At 41.6% G+C, this 25534-nt stretch overlaps 1 protein-coding gene across 4 annotated transcripts in view; it reads left to right on the top strand.

Moving 5' to 3' along the window:
• nectin1b (nectin cell adhesion molecule 1b) overlaps positions 1-25534 on the top strand; it is a 212093-nt gene that overhangs the window by 156366 nt on the left and 30193 nt on the right. For 3 of the 4 annotated variants that reach the window (XM_077566637.1, XM_077566636.1, XM_077566639.1), the window contains 2 exons: positions 11911-12058; positions 15729-15799. In XM_077566637.1, the coding sequence (XP_077422763.1) occupies positions 11911-12058; positions 15729-15799 (219 nt within the window). The remainder of the gene's footprint in view (positions 1-11910; positions 12059-15728; positions 15800-25534) is intronic. The other variant, XM_077566638.1, reaches the window with a different exon arrangement.

Here is a 25534-nt window from a genome sequence, read left to right as displayed (position 1 = left end):
CACTTGTTCACTGGCTACTGTAACGGGAGCCCCGTGTATTGAATTAGAGCAGCAGGCAGATAACATAACATTGACACACTTTTTATAGCGCAGGTTCAATTTGGGGGCTATGCAAGAGTGATGATGCTGCTTGGTAAGGATGAATTGGCCCTTTTGCTCCAGGGCTCCCCCTATTGATGTGGAGTGTTCTAATATTGATTTTTTTTTAAAAAAAAACAATAGCTTTGATTGCTTACTACTGGGACATTTTGACGTGAGTTAAACAATGTTGTTGTTAAACTGGGTCCATAATTTGTCGTTGGGAGGTCTCTTATATTTTTGGGGGCATAATTGTAATAATTATTAATTCATCAATTTTATTTTGAACGTGTATAAAAAGCAAAAAGTACTTGGAAAAATAAAAATGAAACAAAACAAACCAACAACACATAGCATATACAAATGTTAAATTAGTGACTTACCTTTTTTTTTTTTTTAAATAGGAGAGAAGTGGCAATAGAACAGGCCAAAATCCTTATGTCCTTAGGTAAGCCATGATGCAAGAGACTAGTTGCATACTAGGTGTGGTTTAACCAATAATAATTCTCATAACATATCTTTATTTTTCTATAATGAAGTAAACTCTCCTTCTCCAGGGGTTACAGTCCAGACCAATCCCACAATAAGTGAAATCAAGGATCCAAAAATACCCTATTTAAATACTCCCGAGACATGTTTTTATATAACACTTTAAACACACTTTAAATAAAACAGTACTAAACTTTCAAAAACATTTCATATTTTGAGAGAGCGTAAGAAGAGCAATGGATACGACAAAAATGTTGAGATTACAGTAAACAAATACCTTTTTTTTATAATAACAAACGTACCATCTCACAATAAATCATTGTTGCTGTAGGCATAAAAATTAGGATGGAAGAGGATTTCACATTCACTATTATGACTTTAGCAAAAATTAAGGTGATCTTGAAATACTTCCGGTTTTCTCTTCTTCTTTCAAATTTAGTGTTAAACATAATAGTGTGCCGCCAACTAGTGGCTAAAAGTGGAATTACACCCCAAATAAAGAACACAATTGAACTGATCCAACTGAGGCTACTGTATATGAATTGGTTATTGTAACAATGTGACTTGTACTCAAAAATAGGCTTTAAAAAATAATATTCTCATGGCATTTAGGGGTACAAATCGTGGTTATGTTTTTGTCCATAGCCCGTCTAAAAGTTGAGACTTGCAGAATATGACAAAAGTTGTGCTTTGTCATAGTATGCCAGGGGTGACGTCAGCGCTCTTGAACGCTTAATAGTCGGAATATGCAACTTGTCCTTGCAAATAGAAGCGCAGGCTGATTAGTTGCAGGGATTTTCTCAACGTACCGTTGAGCCGCCAATTGTTAAGTGCGCGGGGGCTGCTAAGAGAGCTCAGCGGGTGTTTATTCAGCCGTGCGGGGGCAGGGACAGCGGCGAGAACAACATCAACACCAACATAGGAAGTGCTTACGCCACTATGTCGTTAGGTGGTCCTCATTAGGGCTCGGCAGGTCCATCAGTGGTATACAATACTTTGGTAGTGGACCTAAATAAACCCTAAACCCTTGAGTGTTGATTTTTCAGCCAACTTTTACTTGAACTATTTGAAAACAGATACGCTACTCACTTGAAGTTATTGACACAGTATTCAGCTTTTGGATTGCATTTCTTAAACTTAATTTGACTTATGAATGCACACCCAACTGTTCTGTGTTACTTATTATTGCACATTTGCTGTTTTCTAACACAGCTGTAATGTCAAAATGTCAGGTGTGTAACCATGAAAATGACCAAAGACGGCCCCATTCTATGTTCTAGATCTCCTCCAGTCTCTCTGTATCTCTGTTGCAACCTGCTTATGACACCGTGTGACACTTGAACCTCAGCGGACACTTCCTGTGTGCGGAGATGGCAAATCCAGGTCCAGAAAGTAAAAACCCTGCCACAGTTTGGCTTTAGCCCCTCGTGCTAGCTAGCTAGCTCCCTAGCATCAACAAGCACCCGGGGAGCTAGCTAGGGAACTAGCTAGCGAGCACCTGGGGCTAAAGCCAAACTGTGGCAGGGTTTTTACTTTCTGAATCTGGATTTGCCACCGCAGCCTGTGTGATGACGAGGCACTGTTAATCGATTTGTAGGCGTCGTCTTGGTCTAATGAAGTTAAAATGTGAACAGTATGTTGAAGAGGACTGTTTAAATACCAATTGTAATTGAACCAGGAAATGAAATGGAAGATACTGTCACATAAAGGTGTAAAAAAATAAAATAAAAAAATGGACATACTCAGTAGTAAAAAAAATTATAATCATCATTTGTACTTTTGTAAGTATATTTTGTACTCAGCATTTGTATTACTTGAGCAAACAAATATAATCAGTACTTCTACTTTTACCAGAGTTTAAATTATTATTATTTTTTTTATAAACACAATTAACCGGACATCAGCTTGAGTATGTAGTTTGACTATTTGCAAACTCCGCCATGCGCTAGCAATTTGGGCCTAATCAAGTGCTGCCCTCTGTGGGCTAGTGTAGAACAGCAATCACCTCCGTTGTCCATTTTGGGCCAAGGTGGTAGTGTGAGTGATGCTCTCCAGAGGATGCTGTGTATAGGGGGGAAAAAAGTAGAAGAAGACGGTGACATCAGCAGCCTCCAGTTCCCAAAGGAGAACGCGCTGGAAACTTTAACGAGGTTACTTCCTAACTCCAATAGTGAGTGGAGGAGGGGGGTCCTCGCAGTTGGCAGTGTGAAAGACAGATTTATGAACTCTATTAAGCTACATTTCTGTCTTTTTATTGGCCAGCCCTGCAGCATGTACCCTAATGTGTGCCGTGCGTGTGTGTGTGCGTTGACAGTGGCGGGGAAGGGGGGGATTTTGTAGATTAATTGCAAACAGCTTGCGCTTTTACTCACACATAAGGTCCACGCAAACCACAAATGAGGTGATAAAGGCCCTTAAATACCTGAATTGGGATTACTGACATGCGAGAAGAGAGGGTGGGGTGTTTTCGGGTTCTAGCGAAAAGCGGGTGTCCGTGGTTGTCTGTTTTAGATGCCAGACCCTCAAACTGTCCTTTGCAATGGCACCGTTGCACAACTTGAAATGTTTTTTGGTGTTTTTTTTTTTTTTTAAGTTCCAATTGGCTCCAATGATGCAGCAAGTGGTCAAATATTATATGTGCAGTAATAACACCCACTTATATGTCAATATTGGAAAGAAAAGAAAAATAACACCTTGTAAAAACATACAAAAATTACAATAGAATGTAAAGAGCAGTTTTCACCACATTTCTTGCTTCAATTCAACGGATATTATCTTGTCCCATCTGGTGTGCGCACCCTGGCCACCTGGGGGCAGTATAGCACAGACATGCATCGACATGGTCACGGCGCCTAGACGTGGTTTAGGGCACCAAGCGAGCACCCACGAGTGTTAATTTTTAAATTTATTCTCAGTTTTAGTCCAGTTTCAATCACACTTGTTAGTTTTTAACATAGTTAGTCAACCTCATCTCGTTTTTATTTAGTCCATTTTTAGTCGACTATAAATCTAGCATTTTACTCTTTATTTTAGTCCAAGAAAATATAATTTTATTGGTCTAGTTTTATTCAACAAAAACGTTTTAGTCTAGTTTTAGTCAGAATAATCATTTTACCCTTGTATATTTTTTGTCAGCAGGTAATGTTGAACATTTTAGATCTAAAACTTTTTCTTTTTTTGATGAAAAACAACTTGACACAATTGAGTATTTTCCCCCCTTCATATTCCAGGTGGCCTTCTCACCCTTTGACTTCCCACCTGCTCTGTTCGGTATGTGTGACTAACTCGTTCAGTGGGGAGCACGCTAACACAACAGCCCACCCCCAGAAAAATGGCTTAAATTGCCGTTTGCGTGTAGTTATTCAAAATAAATGTCCAGCGGCGCTGAGGGCAGGAGGGTTGTACTAATCGATTTCAGCGAGCCAGAATCTCCACGAAACGGTGACCGCCTCCTGCTGGGACTGCGCATAAAAAGAAAACGGCAGCATGTGGCTGAATAGAAAAGAACTGTAGTGGGTCTGTTTTTGCAGGCTAAAAAACACTTGGTTTCTGAGTCTAAAGTTGAAACACATTTATTTGTAAGCCATGTTTGGGAAAGCCTTAAACATTTGACATTTTATTTCATCCTAAAAGATTTATAAAGTACGGAAGCGTATTGCATTCACTTAAAAAAAAAAAAGCCCTGTTTTTCTGACAATTTTTTTTGTGGGGGGGGGCTTTGTTTTTTACAGTATTTTTTTTTCTGTTTTAATTAAAAAAAAATTCCCCTGTTTTTTTTAGAGTATTTTTTTTTCTGTTTTATAAAATAATTTCTCAGTTTTCCTGAATTTTTTTTTCTGTTTTTCTGAATTTTATTATTTTTTTAAAGGGTTTTCTCTCAGATTCGAGAACAAACCACAATACTGTATACACATTCATTCCTTTGAGAGCCAGTAAGTAAACATGACCATCTTATTGCATTTGGAGGTATGCGGGAAAGTGTCCGCTTCCTCTATTAGCGAGTCTGCAGCAAGTCACTTGGAGGTAAAAAAAAAATAAAATTACTCCAAAAAACAGAACACCAGCTCTATTTTCTGAATATTTTTTTTCCTTGTTTTTTGAAAGAAAAAACAATTCTGCTCTTTTAAGATAATTTTTCCCGCCTGTTTTTCGAAATATTTTTTGACAGAAAACATTCAGTAAAACAGAAAAAAATTCAGAAAAACAGAAAATAAAAAAAAGATACTCAAAAAATCAAAGCTCCCCCCAAAAAATTGTCAGAAAAACAGGAGTTATTGTTGTTTTTTCCAAATGAATGCAATACGCTTCCGTAATAAAGAAGTCATGCTTCCTGTTCAGGCAGCTACCTTAGTGGTTGACATTTGTGCGAGTGCGAAGTTCCATCTCATTCTGTGGCGGCCAATTGATACAAAATCTCACACTGAACTTCTCATTTTGTCTTGTACTTACACGGCAACACCCGTTTAGGTAGACGGTGGCCGGTTCAGGCTTGTAAGTCCAAGTGAAGTCATTGTTGTTAAAGTCCAAGTCGAGTTGTCAAGTCGAGTCTTAAGTCGTCAAATTCATGACTCGCGTCTGCAAAATGGCCGCCCCCAGAGATGGATAAAAACTGCTGGATTTTGCTGCATAACTCATATTCCGCAAATATAATGTTAATCAGAATGTCATGTTTAGACCAGTGAGGTCACATAAAACATTATTGTCAAGAAACGTTAAAGGTTGACTTCCACTTTAAATTTGACTTTGTGGTTGGACAAGTACTCCACAGAACCAACTATTTATATACAAATGATTGAAAAGTCATTTCAGTCGAGTAAATGGATCGACATCCCCTTCTATATATTAGCACATTCTTAACGGTTACAGACGACCTGATCTTAGCCTTTGGCCATCTCGTGTCACCTGTCATTCAAAAATCAATACCTTGCCCTCAATCCACATAATAATCTCTGACCGTTCGCCATGTTTTGTTGACATCCAAGCCCCGCCCTGAGTGAATAAAAGTCCCTTGCAGTCCAGTGGCTAAGAGACATCGATGACGGTCCGCAGGGTTCAAACGCAGGACGCCAGCAGGAGGCTTTACCTGAGGGGTTTGCGTGGGAAGCGTGATGCTCTGTGACATATCCATCACGGCGCTCGGGGGCCCCGGCGGAGCTGACGGGAAGCGAGCGGGCGCTCGGGAATCCACGGATGTTTGCGTGCCGTGCAGAGCAACAATTGCGCATACATCAAGCGCATCCGCGGATAACAGCAGACAAGTCTGCTGTGCAGCAGGATGAAGGTTGCTGCCACCTTCCTGGGAGCTGCAAAAATAATGATAATAATAGCCACTGTAGAAATTGTATGTGAACGCTGAAGAGCTAACGCTGGACTGAATTGCCGAGCAGGTAATTAAAAGTCAAAACGTGAGACTGAAAATGATTTAAATGATTGAGGTACCTGTTTTTAAATAGTCCATTAATTTGGAGATTTTGTCATGGAAAATGTGGAGCAATTCAATCTTGAAAAATGGAAGGAGAAGAATCTTGAAATTATGGGGAGAATAACAATAAAATAACATTTTTGGGTACAGAATAACATATGTGTGGATGCTCTTCCTCTTCCGCACAACTATAAAGGATGACAAGGGTGGCAAATAAGCCAAGGTCAGATATGCCACAGTGGAAGAGTGTTGTGAACGCTTGGCTGCGTTACACTTATTGTAAATCAATTGTAATGTCTCAGTGGCGGCTGCCAGACATATTTGAACATCAGCGAGATTGAGTTTGAACACACGTAGCGAAAGAGTTCAACGGGCCATTTTTATACAAAAAGCATTGTTTTGTTTTGATGACATTTCAAATGCACTCACAGGTCGCTTCGTTAGGTCCAAACTAATGAGATTCAATGCAGTTGCTCGAGGTGTTTTTGTTATTGTGGTTGCAGTTTGCAGGGGTGTGGAACTGTGCTGGATCATAGTTATCAATACTCTTATGAAGATAAATTAGGCTTTCAGTACAATGGAGTACGGTAATGTTATAATTTATTTACAGTAGGGCTACTTGAATGGAATTTATGCTATACAAAGGCTGTATGGTGGTTAGCACACAAAAGACATCTTGTGGGGGAAGAATTGTCCCTTCAAACGGAAGGCTAAACGTCAATCACATTTTTGGTCACGCCTCACCCACCGTTTCCGGTTTGCGACGTGTGGGCCGCGTCCCAATACTTGCGCTTCCGCCTTTGTGCCCATCTGTTGCGCGTTCCCGTCGACGGGTGCGAGGCTGCGAGTGTGTAGTGTCTGTCTCAGTGTCTGAAATATTGCAGATAGCCGAGACGCCCTCCCGCCGATGAGCGGGAGCGCGCGGTTGGGGGGGGCGCAGGGGTGGGGGTGTGAGTGTGGCCGGAAACGGGGCTGAAGCGTAAAACCCGGAAGTCGGAAATCTGTGGCATCTACCTAATAATTCATGTTAAACTGCAAAATAAGTTTTTGAGTCAGTTTCGTTCACTACTACGTTATGTTCAATCTCCAAAGTGGCTAAAAAGAAGAGGAAAGAAGCGTCATTTATCATTGCTAATGCGACGTCAGGTGAGTCAGCTAACACACGTAGCTAACTTCTGCTAACCGCCAAGCTAACAATATAAACCTTAATTTGAAGCGAAACGTCAGTTAGCATCAATGCTAATCGTTACTATGTAAAATCACAAGGTGATTATGCTAGCAGTGTTGGCGACTTAAAAATGATAATTTTAGCTTAAGGAAAATAAGTTTACCTGGGTATGTTAACACTAACACTGTTTTTCATCTAGCAGGTGGTTAACTCACAAATGTGATTCTGCTGTGGTTGTTTGATTACAGTCATTTTTGGTCTTTGCTGAAACTGTGACTTTAAAATGTCACTAAACTTCCTATGTTGTTCTAAAGAAATAGGTTTAATCCATAAAACTTGATCCTGTAGTTAGAATGCTTATCAATTCACCTTTTGGCCTTAATTATCTTTATGTGGAGTTGGAGACCTTTTGTGTGTCTGTCACAATGGAAAAGATGGCTTACTAATCTTACTAATATCATTCTATCCAACTGAGGTTTATCACTTCATCCACTTTGCATTTTTGACATCTTGTTGTGTTATCTCTAGACACACTGTGCAGCACAGTGATCATTTTCCTTCTTCTGTCTAATACAGCCTCACACAAGGCGAGGATAATGACTACTTTTGGTGTTTGCCGGCACTTTCTCAGCGGTCGACACGGTGCACCCGCGCACCCCCGGTTTCTGTTCGTGAAGCGGTGTTTGGAAAAAAGTCCTCTAACATTTATTGAGCGCGGCACAGGGTAAGTTTTCAAACAATTAGTTGGTCGGCGCTGAGTCACAGTTGGGCTTTCGTGACGCACAAACTCAGCAGAGGTGGCGAGGCTGTGCGGCGTCAAATGATTAGACGCCCCTGGCCGCCTCACAGTGTAGTCAGGGCACTCACATCTTAAGTCACGACAAATAGTACGCAAATATTGCCATTTTGAGCATTCAATCGCAGAAAATGAAAGATGCTCAAAAATACCAAACACGTTCTTGTAAGTAGTTTTTTTTATTTATTTTTGTTATTTCCATACAGTAAATTTACATATATAGTGCATGGTGTTGTTTCAGCAGCATGTCTCTGTGTGAAACTATTGTCCTTGAAAACATGTTGACTGCAGCAGATAAACAACCGCTTGACTCGGTCCAGTCACGCCAGCTCACGTCCGCCTCATTGAGCGTGAAGCCAAGGTGTGTGGTGTTTGCTGCCTATGTTGTTCAGGAGGCAAAAAAAAAAAAAAAAAAAACCTAGCTCTTCATCAAGCGCCTGCAGCCACATCAGGGGACATTCCGTGTGAGGATTTGTGATGTTGCATGCAGCTCATGTACACAAAATGAAGTATTCCATTTTTGATGGCACCTGTGAAGCACAGTCGCTCCCCTTCCCTTTATGCGCCGCCAGGTCTAAATCCTCCATGCCGGTTGCCGGCAGGCTCCGCAACAGGGAAATGGTATTCTGATCCAGTCTGTGTGCAAGGGTGTGTTAGTTACACAACAGACTATTGTGTCTGGCATTTGCATTAGGGCCCGTGAAATCCAGCCTACTGGCTCATGCATTGCACAGCGCTGTGAAACAACAGTAGCGGCTGCGGCTTAGCTGTTGCCATGCTGCAGCTAGATCACATGATTCAAAGCTAATCATATTTTTGGGGAGATTGCATCAAAAAAAAAAGAAGTGGGAGGCTATGAGGAAGCCTGTTGGATTTTACTGGAATTTAATTAATAAATTGCTTATTTTAATTATATATATATAATATATATATATATATATATATATTATATATTATATTATATATATATATATATATATTATATATTATATGTATGTATATATATATATATATTATATATATATACTGTATATAGTCCTGCATGAGTGGGTGACGTCAGTACTCTGGTGGACGTATAATGTTGCGTTCAAGTGCGCCATGTAAAATCGTTAACTCTTCCACTCCAGCACAGTCACAATTTTGAAAGACGTGCTTCAGAACCGAAACATGTTTGATTTTATGTGAATCGGTGCTCGGAAGTACCGACCCAAATCGGTCCATACCACAAAAAGTACCCATCGAGACCCATCGCTAGTTGGGATTTTGTTTCTCTTTGGTAAAATATGGCGGTATTAAAAACAAAAAACGATGCCATTAATATAAAATATTAAGATAAAATAATTTTTTTTTTCAAGTATATTGTTGCTTGAATTAATACTGTCTGACTGTCTCAGGCTACGTACACAGCTTCCACGAGAGGCAAGATTGGGAAAGAATTTGTATTTTTTCAAGAACTAAATTTAATTGAATTCTAGTTCAGCCCAATTTTTTTGATGCACGTTACTAGTGCTGAAAAACCATGGTTTTCATATGCTTCCCAAATTTCATATAAATTTGGTGAGAGAAGAGCAGCTAACATTAGCCTCTGCTGCAGTTCACTTTTCCAAGTGCTCTCCTTTGCTCTCGACAGTATTTTCAAATTATCGGCCCTACTTTTTCGCCTCATTGTCATGTTATCAATAACACGTTACTTAATGATTGTTTCGCAGCGATTACGTTACCTCAGTCTCCACCACAAACATTGAATCCTGTAATCGGCACAAAGCCATGTGAACAGAGAACCACGGCCAGGCGGGGGGTCACCGCAATCAGGCCGGTGGGAAGATCAGAACGAGCTCAAAATGGCGTAAATTGTGCGTCAAGTAACACCTGGCCGACTCTTAAGGCGGGCATTGTTGCGTCCAAGGACTCGTTATCACGCTATCATGTGCTCATACAAGAGATAGTCGGCTAAAGGTGCGTCATTACGGGCAGTGAATCAAGGCAGCGGGCGAGCGAGGCCTTGTCTTGTCACGGGGGGGGGGGCCACATAATAATGGAGTCATCATGAGGGCGGCTCTCCCTTTCAGAGCGGAGACGGCGAGAATTTGCCGCCCTCAGCCTTTTGATTGGTCCCCGGTGAGCACTCTCACGCCGACAGCTTCGACATGCGGTTCGAACGCATCAGCGCGGTTGCGGAGCATCAAGAATCCTCACCGATACCAAAGAAAACAGATGGCCGTCAACGTTTCAGTCACAGCTGTAAATTGTCATTTTATCGACGACATCTTACAGTTCAAGAGTTCTTGTGAACGCGTCACGCAGGGTTTCTCCGCGCTTAAATTGAGGGAAATCTGCTATAATCCAGATGTGATGCGTTTAGCATTTTATTGTTCTTGAAATATTGTCTTATTCTTACAGTATACGTTTTACTGAAATAGAAGATAACAACTTTGTTTGATATTAAATAAAATCTAACAAAAGTTTAACTTGGCTCTCCCTAAAAAGTGAAAAGCACAATTTTTTTGTGACTTAAAGTGTTATGTTCTTCTTTTCCTATTCCTGACAGTGATTTTAAGGTCACTTTATCTACATCAACTTTGTATTTTTCTGCCGTGTTTGGTTACAGAAGTTACGATATCCTGTTTGAAAATCCACAAAATCGTCGTACCGCTTTTGCAGTAGGAAAGAAAATCATCATCATCTTCTTGCTCGTTCTCTTCTTTGACGATTTTCGCAGCGACTTCCAACTGTTTCTAATACAGCACCGCCGCATAACAATTTCAGTTCAATAACAGTTCAAACTTCAGATGTTTTAGAGCTGAAGGCAGCCTACCAGATCTTACATGTAGGAGAAACCCTGCCTTGTTTTCAACTTGTACCAATTTAGAGGTTTACTTTTTAATCGCTGGATCCCCTTCCTGGTGCAACCTTCTCATTTATCCTTGCCAGAGATTTCCAGTTGCCGCGTGCTTGGGCAATGGCCGGGAACCAAACTGCGCTACTTACATAATGGGCCGCAACATGCGCCACTACACTCCCCCTTGTGTGAATTTGAATGTGAATAGTTGTTTGTCTATATAGAATGTGTCCTGCGATTACCTGGCAACCATTCCGGGGTGTACCCTGCCTCTCACCAGCAGCCTGAGATGTGCTTCAGCTCATCTGTGACCCTAATGAGGGCGAGCCTGAGAGCAAGCACCCAATTTCCTCTCTATGTTGCCCCCAAAAAAAAAAAAAAGATTCATTATAGTGTCTTGTGTGTGTCGACCCCCATAATCAGATACAGGGTTGCAGTTATTCTGTTATTCGTAATTGTTTGGATCCACTGTAATTTCTGTATTGTTTGTTACGAATCCCTGTCCAGACTTTTCTGTTAAACATATTAGTGGTAGACCGATATGGTTTTTCCAAGGCCGATTACCAATTATTAGTAGTCAAGGAGGCTGATAACCGATATTTCAAACCGATATTTCAAACCGATATTCATTTGCAGGTGGATAATCGGTCTATGCCTAAAACATATCAGTATGTTTAAAGTGGGTTTCCTATTTTGAAAGTTTCACTATGTTAGCCAAGCATTTGATTTCCTCTTTGAAGGAAAGGCCTCGCCTTCGATCGGACCGACACAGCAACACGATGCTTGTTTCACATTTGTAGACTATCGTCTGTTGTGAAAGATCAGACTTTTAAGTTTCATGTTTCTGCCAACAAGGTTGTTTTCCCTCACATCCCCCGTAACCCTTTTCAACTGCATGTCAGTTTTTTTTTTTTTTACGACTTCATAGACGATTTGTAGATAAACACCGCTACTGGGTATTTTTTTGGACTGTTTTTCATGTGTCCACTGCAAAATGAATCCTGCCACATGTCGCCGTCTTCCTCCGCCGCGCTGTAATTCGCCGTGGCTCGGCAACAGTTTGTTTGCCTGGGCCGCACGCTGACACTGTTTTTCTCCTTTCCCCCTTTCCTGTGCAGAGAAACCGATGGCGCGGGGACCCCCGGGCGGTGTTATCGGGATCCTCGGAGGCATCGTGGCCATCGGCCTCATCATCGGCGTGGCCGTCACCGTGGTCATGGTCCACCGGCGCCAGCAGAAGACCCGCACCGAGACAGATAATGACCTGTGAGTAGCAGGAGCCTTTTGCCAAAAAGAGTGTTGTCGGGCCGGGGAGGTAGGCGGGAGATTAGATGTGAACTCATGTCGTCCCTCCAGAGAGACCGGGGCTTTGAAAAGGCACAAAAACACTATTCGCTAGGAGTTAATAGTGCAAAGAGGCCGCTGCCTCCCTCCCATTCATCCTGAGAAGCCGGCTGTTCGTCAGTCTGACGGCAGATAAAATGGAGGGACATTTCTAAGTGGCTTTTTAATATTACTTGGGGATTTTGTGGGATGGAAATGAGCGAGGTATTCGGAGCTTCGGTGATATTTGGGGGGTGTCGTGGGAAATGATCCAATTTCATTTACTTGCTTTGAAAACGATCAATTTATTCCCCACAAATAATGTATCTTTGTTTATCTATTTATGTCAGAGAGGTTAAAGGATAAAATGCTCTTCCACCAGATGGCAGGAAGCACAATTAACCTGTGTATCAACCTGTTACCGTTCATGGGATACAATAATAGCTTTGATGCCTGGTACATTTCGGAGTAAATTGAGATGATTTCAATATCTACTAATTTTGTGACATTTGTTTAGTGGCGTGCCGTGAGATCGTTCTCATCGGCATGCAACATCAAAAATTTGCATCGGCTCAATAAAGGTTGAGAAACGCTGTTGCAGAGCTGAAAACTTACATTACAGAAGGTACATGACTCCCTTAAAAAAAAAAATCTTACTTCACAGCTCCTGCTCTGTGTTAGTATATCAGTCATGTCAGCTGGAATCTTCCTAACTCCAAGAGACCAAAGACGATGTTTTTGGTCTCCTGTTGGAGATAAGAAAGCAGTAGGAGGGGCATAGCTCAGGTGGTAGTAAGCTGGAGTTTGTTCCTCAATCCTTGAGTGACTTTTATTTTATTTTTTTCAGTTCTTTATTTTTACTCTCTTCCAAGTGTGTACTATGTGTCTACTCTAAAACTGAGTCTATTTTGGTCCCACTCAAAATAGTCAAAAATAAATAGAATCAAATTTACTCTACATAATTTACTGTGTAGTAAAGGTAGTGATGGTAATGCAGTAAAAATATAGATGTTTTCCTTAATATGATGAATAATTGGGACTTACGTTCGTGCTAGTGATCAAAATAAACATGATTTTCATTTTGACCATAATCATGCAGCCCTTTGGGCTATTAATGAATAATTATAAAAGTTCAAAAAACACACACAAACAAACCGACGGCATAAAACCATACTTACACCGGCAGATATGTCTCTGCTAGGTTGTGAAGAATGAACATTACAATTTTTCTTGTTTTGGCACAATGTGGTACGACACTCAAGGCACACAACTCCGAATTTTGACTCGCTTGTACACTTGAAAAATCCATAAACGATCACTTAAAAATGTGTAATATAGCAGGAGAGTTAAATGAATACAAGCGCTTTTATTTGATCAAAGTGGCTGTAAAAGTCTTAAATGTGACTTCGTTAAGCCCTGCATTAAAGATGCCGCCTTGACAAAGATCGATCTAATGTTGTGGAAAATTGTTTTCCTATGCAAACGGGTCTTTAAAAAGGCAACGAGTGGATCAATTTGCTATTTATTGTTAGTGTTCCAGTGTAAGACTTTTAAGACGGCCAGCTTGCTTTTAAACTTTATCAGCTAATCTGCCTTTTTTTTACAAAGCGAGGTTCATAAACTCCTCTACGTGGCCAGCTGCTGCACAGCCAAGGTAACAGGGATGCAGCTGAGAGAAAACAAGCCACCAAACTCAAATAATTCTAAATGTGTTTGTGGAAGTGGAGCGGGGGGGGGGGGGGGGGGGGGGAAGCCATCTGTTTGTTGCGGGGAGAATCACAAAAAGCCACGCGGTCCAAAAACGTGAGAGCTCACGTCGCATCCCACTAATTGCCCCCGTCGCAGACACCTGGTCTTGGCAGATAGCTCCTTGCTCGGTTGCCGAGGTTACCGCCACGCTCTCGAAAAAAAAGATGCGAAGAGCAATCCTGGTGGAAAATGTCACGCTTATGCGCGGGGGTCGGCCTCGCTGGGAATTTGAACAAAATGAGCGCACGTAGACTATTCACAAAACAGAATGGATATTCGGCTAGCAGGCCAGATTTCAAGATGAACCTAAAATGTAGTGTAACCTTTACAAGTGAACTTCATTTGACTTTCTCTAAACTTTTGAATGCCGAACTGTTCAACATTTCAGTACTTTTTGCACAGCTTGCTAGGGATTGACTGATTATCGGTGCCGATATTTGGCATTTTAACATTTACAATTGTCCAAATCCTCTGATTTCAGGATATCACCAGTATTTGTTCACTGATTTCTGTAGTCCTTCATGAAAGAAGACTTATTACCTTCTGTGTTTAATCAAAATAAGACAAACCTCTGTTTTTACTTTGGAGCACAACCGGTAACATAGCACTATATCAATACGAAGTACGAAATATACACCAATCACTGGCTAATAAACAGTAATCAGGGGGGAAATGCTTTTGTAGTACACTTAAATGCAAAATTAAAATAAATCCGATTAATCGATTGAATAATTGATAGATGAATCGATTCTAAAAATATTCAATAATAACAGAAGTAGTGTGATGTGCCTAATTTTGTCCGACTCTCAACATGTTGGCATTTTTCTCACCACCTTTTTTTTTTTTTTTAAATCTTCTACTCAAAAGCTGTGCTGATCTCAAATCCAAAACAATGCAACACCACACAGTAAATTCTGTAGAGTAAATTTGACTCTATTTAGAATGTGACTAAATATACTAAATTATAGAGAAATATTTACACGTGGAAGAGAGTAAAATAAAGAATTGGAAAAAATAAAAGTGACTCAAGGGTGGAGGAACGAACTCCTGACCTTCAGCTTGGGAGATAGCCGATCTACTCCCTGCTCCACGCAGCTCCTGCTGGATGTTAGTATATTGCTCATGTCAGCTGCAGCTGATTCCATGGAATCTTCCAAGAGAGACCAAAATCAATGTCTTTGGGCCTTGGAGATAAGCAAACAGTAGGAGGGGCATAGCTCAGGTGGTAGTGTAGTAGGCTCTCAAGCGCAAGGTTGTGAGTTCGTTGCTCAACCCTTGAGTGACTTTTATTTGTATTTTCTTCAATTTTTTTTATTTTACTCTCTTTCCTAGTGTAAATCTACTCTAAAACTGAGTCTACTTGGTCCCTCTCTAAATAGAGTCAAATGTACTCTACAGAATTTACCGTGCACCATCTGCTAGGAACTTTTTGTCATTGCAGTGGTTGCCAAATGTGAATTTCACAGACAAGCTGGGTCAGACCCTCTTCCACGCCCATCCATTGAAAAACCTACTTAATCATTATATTGCATAAGCATATGGCAGTAAACAGTTGGATTCCAGCTGACAAATAAAAACGTCCACAACAGCGAAGGAATTTGGTGTTATAATATGAGAAAATTCACAAAAATCTAATATGTACCTTGGTTTAAAAAAAAATAGGTTGGGAAAAACTGAGTGTAAAGCAACTGCAGTAGCCTCTTAACACCGCCCCTCCCACCACCAACTCCACTACTACTTTCTGTCTCACACTCCCCACCCTCTGCTAATCTGTCTTTCTCTCTCACTGTGCCGTGGAAGTAACTGCTGCCTGTCTGTCTGTCTGTCTGTCTGTCTATCTCCCTCCCGCTCTCGCCTCCCTCAGCATCGCCGTTGCGGCTGTAACAGACAGTTGCGTGACACAGGCTGCGGAGAAGCCAGAGTCCGCCACAAGGAAAGTAGAGGCACCTGACCCCAGTCTGTCCCCCGCCGAGCCCTGTCCCCCCGGATCCTCTATTCTCTTGCCCGCCTCCAACGGTGGCCTGCAAGTGACGTACTTGAGCACGCCGCTGTGAGAGAGAGAAAAAAAAAACAACAAAGTGGGCCGCCTAGTCTTAAAAAAAGAAAGAAAGAAAAGCGGCGCCGCACGTTTGATGTCAAACTTTGTTCAAGCAAATCTGTCTCATTTGATAAACTTCGATAAATCAGACTCCATTAAAAGCCTTAAGAGGGACTATCAAGCTCCACGTTTATCTGATTGGGCGAGCTCGGGCTGACTACTGGCAAACATATCAAATCAAATTGCTAATCAGAGGAAAATCATCCGTGATCTGATAGAGGATTTGGCTGCTGTTATCTTCCCATGAGCCCAATCTCTCCGATAAAGTCATTTGTTAAGAGTAGTGCAACCTCCTCTCCTTTTGTCTGCCATTCGAACCCCACCGCCCACCGCCCCTCCGCCGACAAACACCACCCTCGCCGATCCTCCCCCCGGCCCCCTCAACCAGTCGCCGTGCATGATTGTTGTCGCCCATGCATGACAAGAGTCGTGTCGGTGGTGTGTAACTGTGCATGCGCTGTCATCAAAATGTGACTTAGAGCTTTTAAGTGTCCACTTTGTTCGGTGTCTGAAGATGAAATGATGTTTAATCAAGTGAATGTTGGAAGTTCTCAGTTTTATCAGTGGCGGGCCGTGCTTTTGGTGTCTGGGCCTTCAGTGGGGATTTTACCCGACTTAATCTATGGATTAATAGCACCACTATCACGTCGCAATTATGGACACCATCGATACCGCAATAGAACAGCCGCAACTGTGTCAAGTACATTATCTGGAGCGCTTCAGAATCAATATTCGTCTAATAACATGACAAAAAACTTTCAAATTAAGTAGAATAAATGATACTCGCCAGAGATGTTGATTATTAAAGGGGGAGTTTGCAGTGTTAAAACTGCTAGCAAGATTTAATAGGAGCCTCACTTCACGAACAACAAAAATTGATTGGACAAATGATCTAGCGATAGACGATTATTGGCGCCGTTATTCAGCATTTTCACAAATATTGGCATCTGCCATTTTGAAGAATCATACGCCCGATAATAGATCCATTTTAAAAAAAGTATTAACTTCAGCAAACTAGTTATTTAAATTTTCAGCGACGCTGCAGGCCCTCCCTGCACCTTCTGTTTTTGTTTGGAAATAAAACGAAGATAAGTACAATTTTAATACAGTACTTCAGATATTTTGTAAATTTGGATACCTTTATTTACTGTAGAAAACAATAGAGAGATATTTTTGAGATAAGTTTTGTTTTTTTTACTTTTGAAAACATGCTACTGCCCCTGGGAGATCCCTGAACTTTGAAGATTGAAAAAAACTACGATTTTTTTTTTTTAGCTCCAATATTTAACAAACCCTAAAGGTTGTTCAATAAACATGTTCTTAAAAAAAAAATAGAAATCAAGAGCTGCCGTTTGTATTATTTTTCTAATTTTGATGCCAATATTTTCCCTTTTAGAAAATGGATATCGGCTCCAAATATCGGTTTGTCCTTGACTACTAATTATCGGCCCTGAAAAAAACGGTCTATCTCTAAAATGATCTAACGTAACATACAGGACTCCAAGAGAGCAACCAAGAGAAACGCTACAAAAGGAAGACAATTGACTGTTGAGAATAAATTCATACAAGTTCATGGAACAAATATTAGAATTTAGGTAGTAAACACCCACCACTGATTTTTATAGACGTCGGGATACAGAAGAGACTTTTACACCCTCGAAACCAACATGGCTGATTGTGTTTGCCCCATTTCAAGCGGCGCACGGCGGGACCCGCCGTCGGTCAAGGCTAATAAATCACGCCGCCGTTTAGCGGCCCGAGCGTCTAATGATTATCAAAACAGACGGGCGTTTGTCAAAAGCGATAGTCTGGGAAGAATGTGTTCATCGCTCTTGCTCACCCCCGCCGTGATTTACGACCCCCCGCCTGAAAATGCGTCCGCAATTGTAAAGCGCAACAGCGGCGCACCCCCTCGCGAAATGAATTTGCTCACTCGCGTCGCTGACATTGACACAGTTGCGGACGTTCGCCGGGATAAATCACTTTGACACCGCCGTCTCCGCTAACTTCCCCACGCGGCGCGGGAAAACAACTGTTGACGCTGGACGTCGTCAACAGATTTCCACAGCTGGGACTGAAAGGACACTTGACTTGAGCGGGAAAGAGGATTTTTGGAAAATAAATGTCAATGTTGAATAATGCAAAAGTGCTTTTCAAGGAGGTGTTCACACCTGGTGTAGACATGCACGGAAACTATGGACTGATCGCGTTATCCGCCGCCCACATTGTTTGAGATGTTCTCACAGGAATTTAGTAGACCGCCAATCATTGATGCCACCCCACAAATGTTGATAGTTGCCTATATTAATCGTTCAAAATTTAAATATACACCAAATTATTATCCCAAAACACGTTATATGCATTTCAAAGTCATTTTACAACAGTACTCTTAAAAATAAACGGCTTACAGATTTGATTTAGGAGCGGAATTCAAGTCTGCATGCATTTCTACTCTCGCATCCCAAAATAATAACAAATCTCAAGCAAAAACGAGACCTCTGTCATTTGTTCGATTGAAGTAGCTAAAGAGGAAGTTAACAATAAACATTTGTGACCTCACTTGTCTAAACATGACATTCTGATTATTATTATTTTTTAATTAATGACATACATGAGTTATGCAGCAAAATCCAGCCGCTTTTTTATCCATCTCAGGGGGCGGCCATTTTGTTGTTTGTCTGTTTTGTGAAGCCGAGCTGTGATTGGTTGTTACCTGAGACCTACGCAACATTGATGTCATCTTCAGTCGACGCCAAGTGGCAAAATTGATAAAAACTGTTTGACTTTGCTGCTTAACTCGTATTCCACTAACACAATATTAACCAGAATATCATATTTAGACTAGTGGAGCTACATAGAACATATTATTGTCAAGAATTTTGGGGGGAGTTGACTTCCCCTTTTAAGTCATGTCATCTTTATTTATGAGCCAATCAGCAGAGCAAAAACATGCAGCAAAAGTCGAATCAAAAATTGCCCACAATTTAGTTAGTACCTTTGTAGCATTTGGTGCCTCCTGTACATAGACATATAACTTAAAACAGATTTATTTATTTTTCTTCTACTTTTTAGGGTTTCGGAGGAAATGTACGACGGCGTATTAGGGCCGTGTATACAGTAAATATATATATATTTTTAGAGGGTGTTAGATTTGTGAGAAAAAACTCGTAAATTTGCGACTTTATTTAAGTGCCAGATTTGTGAGCAAAAAAAACGTACGAAAAATAGACGTAGCGTACTATTCGGATGTTTGTGCCAATATTTTTCGGTAGGGTTTTCAAATGAGTAGATAGTAATTGCTTGCTTGACAACGACGCCTCGCTTTGCGACGGTCCACACACTGAGGATCAAGCATTTAAGTTAATTTGTTAAAATGTATCTTTACTTGTACATTTATGTTTCCAGAATTATTATTTCCACATTCATACATTTCGGTATTTTTTTTGTACAAGTAGCTAAATTGATGTGTCGAATCTTCTGCTCTCCGTCATTCACCTGCATTTACAAAAAGTACGCTGGCTTCTGATTGGTTAGTGTTAGTCAGCTGATAGGGAATCAGGAAGTGTTGTTGCTGTAGCTGCCGTGTATGACGAGTAAAGTCTAAATAAAGAATGAATCCGTCTCCAGTGTCCCATTCACCACCAACGAATCCTCACATTAGATTAAAGCTACGCTACGTGTATTTGTTTTTTTTCTTGCAGATTTGCCACTTTATAAAGTAACAAATATTTTTTGGTCTCTGAATATTACCCATCCTCTGGGGGGGAAAAAAATTATACATGGCCTTAATACGCCGCCGTAGGTTATTAAAAAAAAAAAAAGTGATGAAAATCTGTTCCTCAACACTCCAAATATTGCCATGCCCTGCTAATTACAACGTCACCTCGTATAAAATCCTGCTGAGTTCTTGTGAGAACAGGTTGCATGATTGTTAAATCTTCCGATATGTTCGCATATCCGCGTTACGCCAATGAGGTTATTGAGCACAGCTGGAGTATGATTCCCTGCGAAGGTGGCGTGTGTCGCCGCAGGTGCAAGCGCACACGCGCGTGCTAACACCAGGTGCGAATGGCATAAGTTCTTGTATGAAACCTTTGCAATTCTGACCTGCAGTCGCTTGAAGCTGTCTGCCAAAGTGTCACTGTTGTTGTTAATTGGTCCTAAACTGGTGCTTGAATGCGAAATGCTGTGCATGCGGTGTTATCATCTTGTCAAAGCAGTGTATGTGTAATCTATCAATGCCTGAGGTCTGGATGTAAGTCGGTTGTGTATAATTGCAAAGTTAAGTGTTCTGCGCCACGACCAGAATTATTTTTTTGATAAACTTGTCCAAGAACAAAAGGCATTTGTTGCATTCTTGTGTTTTTTTCCCCCCCTCGTAGCCGTTTGCGAGACAAAGCGAGAAAGTAATTGCCTCCTGAAGATCACATCGCTTTCATCGCCCGACCGCAATTAAAAGTATCATTAGCATTTAAATTGCCAAATAAGATTGTGATCAGCAGAAATCAATGAGAGCAGCGAGGGTCAGCTCCAGTGTTGGGCCGAGTTGTTCCCGACTAGTCAAACAGCGGCATTGTGATCCCAAGAGGCTTCAGCCTTATTGGCTAAAAATTGCTCCTGCGGGTCATAAACGATGGTCAAGAGAGGGCCTTCCTCTTTGCGAGTGCATTGTAGGTCCTGGCCCGTAAATCTCCCGCCCAGATTACTCCTCTCAATTCAGGGATTAGCAATGTTTTCCCCTCGCTATCCCCCTTAAATCTCCCCTTAAGCTGCCCTGAGCTTCGGTGTCCAGCCGAGCGTGGTGGGCAAGAGATCCTCAAGGTGGACGCCTGAGTGCAAACCTGGACGGAGCTCTCGCGCTTTCCACCCCTCCCCGCCCGACGCATCCTACTGGCCACGGGCGTGTGGCGCTTGTCAGCTCGCATTAGTGTCAGTTGCCCCCCCCCCCCCCCCCCAAAATGGCTGCCACCCTCATTACTGCATCACGGCACAGCTGAGGTACGGAAGTTCGGGAATGACAACGGACTGCGGCGACGTGACACGCTGCACGCGGGCCAGTTAGCTTGGTTAGCTTTGTCGAAGTTGGTTGCAAAGACGACACGATTGCTGAAATATTTGACATCCAAAAGAACGATTATTCAAAAAGTATGCGTGTAGATTTTTATTATTTTAATATTGATATGAAATTGTAGGTTTAAGGCAGAGGTTGTCAAAATGGGGTCACTGGAACACCGGGGGTCTGAAAAATTATTTGGAATAATATTATTGAAAAAAAGTACATAACTACTATATGGGTGATGGTTTATCAATAAAACAAACAAAATAAACTAATGAATCATCTTAGCCTCATCTTTTGGCTAATTTAAAGCTCTTGGAATTACAACTTTTGATCACATAAATCTGACATCACACCATAAATAGGTTTGTTTTTCTTTTAGAACACGAGAGAAGTATAGTTTTTCAACATAATAGTCCTATTTTTTTAGGCAATGAAATAATCTTTTCCCCAAATAAAAGGTAAAATATTACAAGAATAAAGTTTTTTATATTTGAAATTCACCTTCTTTTTTAAAATTTTTTAATATGACTTTATTCCCTTGTTAAATGTTGACTAATTTCATAACATCGTGACTTTTTCTTGGAAAAAAAAGTTAAGATGGCAACTTTTCATCCTGGAACACAATAATATGTTATATGTGCCCCGACAAGTCTAAACGCAGCATTTCAATTAGTTTTGGATTTGTGGAATATGAATTAAGCAGTGAAATCCACATGTTTTTTTTTTCCCATGACCATTCACATCTCAACTGTTTTCTGAAGCTGAGTCGTTATCTTAGCCCTGAGCAACTCTGGTGTCATTTTCAGTCTGCAGCAAGTGGCAAAATGGCTGCCCCTTGAGATGGATACATACAACATATTATTGTAAAGAAAATGTCTGGGTTGACTTCCCTTTTAATTGATGTTAGTATTACGACGAGGTCCATGAAAAACATTTGCATTTGAGCAGACCTCGTTATGGGAAGCCAATTGTTTTATGGTACCTAAAAAAATGTAAGATTCATAAACGACCATGAATTTCTAGTTAAAATGCACCCGTAGGCACAAACGTTAGCCTGTATTGCACGGAGATCATCCAAAATTGCAACACCGGATCCCAAAAGGTAGGAAGACCCGGCACGTATCCGCCATCCTGGAAAAACATTGCCACAACTGTGTCACAAGGAGGTGGCGAAGCGGTGTTTTGTGCTGGAATAATGGGGCAGGAGTGAGATGGTAGGCCCCTGAAGATGTCAAGACGTCCCCTGCAAAAAAATACGTGGAGCTTCTAACGGACCATTTCCTACCTTTGTATAAAAAGAAGAACCCACCCAGTTTCCCACAGTTGACATCTCACCATTGAAGCTATAACTGCTATGGGCATACTGGGAGAAAAGGCTGATGGTGGGGCCACCAACCTCCCCTGACCTCAACCCTATTCTGAGAAGCTTGGTGGTATCTTGGAAAGCAATTATGTGCACGTTCACACAGTGACACGGCATCCTGCAATCGGAACAAAAGAGAAAAGATATCAGTGGCAGTACACGACAGGGCAGAAAGTTGTCACATATCCCAAGGTGGCAAGTACGTTGTGATCTTAAGTTGAAGTACACGTACTTTTTTTTTTCACAACTGTGAAGAGAAAGCCTCTGGCAAAAGTAGAAGTACTGATTCAACTCCTTTACTGAAGGAAACGTTTAAAAGTACAGATTAAAATGTACTTAAGAGCAAAAATTTTTCCTGTCAACTATATCAAATGCCTGTTTTTAAACTTGACACAAAAACAATGTTCAGATATAGTCGTCACGCTTTTATTTTTTTCAAAACAATGTGTAGCCAAACCTTAGCTAAATTTGCACTTGCTATCCGTTATTTCTTTACACGCTCGCTGCCTCTGTACATTTTTGTTTGTACCTCCAAGGGTGGAAACTTGTCGATTCTACCCCCTCCCCCCTTTTTTTCCCCCGCCGGTGTCATTTTTACAAAACAGTGCCAGTGAAAAAATGCCAGCTTGTACAGGCAGCATAAAAGGGTCTATTGACTCCGACTGTACCCCAACTTCCCAGGATGGGACGTCCTTTAGGCAGCTGCGAGGCAAACGTTCCCCCGAGTGGCGCCGACAGCTGCCGCTTTGAAGCCCTTTGGTGGCGCGGAGGCGTACAAATTGAAACTGATGACTTTTTAATCCAACAACATCGGTTATTATATTCTCCCGTGAGTTTGTTCCCACTCTTTTGCGCAGGTTTGCCGAAACAAGCCCGTGTCGTCACCGCACGTGTGCGGAGCGACGTTAAGGTCGTTAGCAGATGGCAGCTGTTCAACTGTGTGAGAGAGCAAAAAAAAAACGTCTCGCCCAGGCTGCTTGTTTTTGAATATTTGGCATACGTATTAACCTCTACCTGAACCTCATCATAATCCTTTTGGATATTAATAACGCTGCTTTGATATATTTGATTGCAGAGATAGAAAAAAGCCCAAATGGCTCAAAGCTACACACGACAAATATTACAGGGGCAAAAAAAGAGATCATCGTTAACACCGATAATGTTAAGGGGAACTAAACCCCCACATTTTTAGAGCAACTCTGAACAATACTACTTTGTGGATTAAGAATTAAACAGAATAATTCAGCAATGTGAAGCGGTCGCCATTTTAGGCTAAATCATCATCAGCTTGATACCGGAAGTAACATTGCAGCTGCTGCTTTTGAATCGTGTTAGCCGACAGATTTTGATAGCGGTGGATTTAATCATTCGATCCTGTGTACACCATGGCTGGGTACACCCTCGACTGGTCGCCTTGTCTATCACAGGCACATAAACAACAAGCCTTCACAGACAATTTAGAGTGAATTAACCAAACCTGTCTGGAGTTTTTGGGAATGTGGGAGGAAGCTGGAGTGCATGTGGAAAATACACACAAGCACGCTAAGTATCGCAGCCGCCCTCAGTCTAAATTGACTAAAAACGACTAAATAAAAACCGTACACTGGAAATCCACCAAGCAGTATGGTTACCCGAACCCGGGACCTCAAGTCTGTGAAGTAGACGTGCTAACCACTTAGCACTTAGCCGCCAGGCTGACCTTATAGTCTAATGAGCTCCAATACAAGCCAGTATTTGAAAGAATAATTTCTAAAAGGCAAAAGAGTCTTTAAAAAAAAATAAAAAAATACATTTCACTTTTATTCTTCCTGACTTTCACTTTCTGTTGTGCTTGTGGACCACACACACACACACACAGATTCATCTCCCCGCAATGCCTCTTTCCTCTGAATTCTCTCAATTTTGACATGTGATGATGATGGTCGAGGAGAAAAAGAAGGTGCAAACGCAACGATCAGAAAAGTGGACGCCTGGGGGGGGAGGGGTGGTGTGCATGTGTGCGCGCTCGCCATGAAACATGATGGCTCCCCCCTGAGCCGCCGCCGCCGCCGCCGCCGCCAATGAAATGTCATCATGAGAGGGCCCCGCAGGTTTGAAGAAGCGATCTCGCCGCAAAACGTGTGCGTACCCTTGCAATTCATCCCAACATGGAGGCGGATGTTAAAAAGTGTCAAATGTTGGGTGATGTTATTGAAAAGAAGCGACATGTAGGTCAGCGCGGGAGACGTTCGGCAGCTCCTCTCGCTCACTCGCTGCGGTTTGATGTCACGCTGCGTTGACGGTGGCTGGAAATGACTTTTTTTTTTTTCTTCTTCTTCTTCCAAGGCAGCTGTCAAAGCTTTTGTGTTTATGTCTGCATCAAGTGAGCGAGATTACAATGTCGTCTAATGTCTAATGAGCTTGCCGACTCACCTCTGCCAGCTCCTGCAGCTCCTTGTTCGTCAACAGAGAAAATGGTTGCCTCGCATAGTTTTTTTTTTTTTTTTCCCCCCAGAGTGCTGCAAGAGCAGAGGGGGTGGGGGAGGGGGCTTTTGCCACCTCGCCGAGGGGCTGACGATAGTGCCGCATGGATCCGGTAAAGGCGCGGCAACCTCTGTGAGTGGTGCAGCTGACCAATTCCTCACATTGTCTGTCATGACTGATGTGAATCCTGGTCAGTGATGGTGTACGGTATGTAGTCAATGTAGGATTTACCTGTGCCACGGGGGTCCGAACTGAGCTAAAACCCTTGATGCAAACTGACCAAAGTGTGAGTCGTTACGTGGCAAATACTTACGGGAACAACGGCAACAATTCTATCGAGTACCAGTGAGATTTTTCTGTATGTTGGTGATCTGAACTGATCCTGTTGGGCCTATTGAATGGACAAAGGATTTCACTTTCCTTTCTTTTCTTTGGTCCTTCCTCGGGTCTCCTGACGGCCTCACGACTCTGGCTGGAAGTGTTCGGTTTAGGTGAACGGTATGGGATTTTTTAATAGGTTTTAGGTGAACTAATGAATACACACACACTCGCACGCACGCACATACACGTACTCACCCACATACAAAAAAAAAAGAAAAAAAAAAGAGAGCAATGATGATGACACAATTGCTTTCATTTTTTTTCCTCAGAATATTGCCCCCACCCTCTAAAAAATATATATTTATA

The sequence above is a fragment of the Vanacampus margaritifer genome, chromosome 5 (genome assembly GCF_051991255.1).
Source record: "Vanacampus margaritifer isolate UIUO_Vmar chromosome 5, RoL_Vmar_1.0, whole genome shotgun sequence".
Classification (NCBI taxonomy): Eukaryota; Metazoa; Chordata; class Actinopteri; order Syngnathiformes; family Syngnathidae; genus Vanacampus; species Vanacampus margaritifer.
The sequence above is the reverse complement of the archived record's forward strand: the minus strand, read 5'-3'. Positions and strand labels throughout refer to the sequence as shown.